The following is a 1,262-nucleotide window of genomic DNA, read 5'->3' as shown; positions in this document are numbered from 1 at the left end:
TTGGGGGGGGGGGGGGGGATTACATTTGTGATGTTCCCAGTTAAAAATGACCAGCCTACAAAAAATTGCTCATAAATTTCTCTTTAAGCTATAATATTACCAAACATTGGTTTTAATCTTTTTATCAACTTGTTTTCTTTTAATTAGCACAGGTTTTATATTTCTTTTTGGAACTGATTGATTGTAGGCCTCTCTGAACATTCATCTTTTACACCTCAGTTTCTGAGTGAACATTGCCGTAATTATCCACAATGAATACTTTTCTCATTCAAAATTGAGGTGTGTAAGAGCAGATCAAGGAGACCAACAATCAATCAGTTCCAAAAAGAAATACAAAACCTGTACAGACTGAAAGAAAAACTGACAAAAAAATTGAATCTAAGATTTGGTGATGATATAGCATATTGACAGATTTTTTTTTATTTTTTTTTTACAATTAATTAATTACAATTAAAAAAAACATTTATTTGGTAAAGGATTGTCAGCACAGCACAAGGGTTAAGGAACTGTGTTTCTCATTGTACCTTTTTGTCAAATTTTTTGTTTCTCCTCTTGACGTGCTTGACTTTTATAGCTTTCTTCCGTGGGACAGGGCTGTAAAGTGGGCCGTCTTCATCATCACTGCCCCATGACTTAAAAAAAAAAAGAAAGAAGGGTGAGGTTTGTCTACGAGTGCTAGACCTAAAGCATCATCCCCATCAAGCATATCTCACAAAAATACTCAGGTTAAAATATATATTCTAACCTGACAAGTTCAAAGAAATGTATATACTAAGTGGTTGTGGTTGAGCTACAGCAATTAGTGGTTACCGCATTTCTGCCCTTGTAATATGGCTCCATATCGTTCTCATCATAATCATCTGAGTATCGTCTATCCCTGTGCATTATATTGTCCTTCCTTTCACACAGAGAAAACTCCTCGTCTCGAACACGCAGCATTTTCTGCAAAAACATTGAGAGAGAAAATTAACTACAAAACAAAAACAAAACAATAAACCACCTAAATATAAAGAATCTTACCCGTGCACGGACAACACACTGCCTTAGACGACATTTCTGACGAATCTTGTTTGGGCCGCCAAATTTCTTCATGTCTTTACAGAAGTCGCATTGACCACAGTCCTCCGTCCTAGTGCAGGGTTCACATTCACCACACATACGGGCAGAGCGCTTCACCTGGAATGCAGTTCGTAGACAATAATATTTTTTACCTTTGTTCTTTTTAACAAAAAAGTTTAATGGAGGTTACAAGGTATATTTAA

At 36.0% G+C, this 1,262-nt stretch overlaps 1 protein-coding gene across 1 annotated transcript in view; it reads right to left on the bottom strand.

Annotated features, from left to right (window-relative positions):
- LOC107668427 (CXXC-type zinc finger protein 1-like) overlaps nt 1-1,218 on the bottom strand; it is a gene marked incomplete at its 5' end in the record, with an annotated part of 2,641 nt that extends 1,423 nt beyond the window's left edge. Inside the window, 3 exons of the mRNA XM_016460294.1 lie at nt 525-632; nt 811-942; nt 1,021-1,218. Coding sequence (XP_016315780.1) covers nt 525-632; nt 811-942; nt 1,021-1,218 — 438 coding nt within the window. The remainder of the gene's footprint in view (nt 1-524; nt 633-810; nt 943-1,020) is intronic.
- Between the last annotated feature and the right edge of the window lie 44 nt (nt 1,219-1,262).

This window comes from Sinocyclocheilus anshuiensis, unplaced genomic scaffold (assembly GCF_001515605.1).
Source record: "Sinocyclocheilus anshuiensis isolate Anshui unplaced genomic scaffold, SAMN03320099.WGS_v1.1 scaffold20647, whole genome shotgun sequence".
Classification (NCBI taxonomy): domain Eukaryota; kingdom Metazoa; phylum Chordata; class Actinopteri; order Cypriniformes; family Cyprinidae; genus Sinocyclocheilus; species Sinocyclocheilus anshuiensis.
Note: the sequence above shows the minus strand (reverse complement) of the source record. Positions and strands in the feature narration are given on the sequence as shown.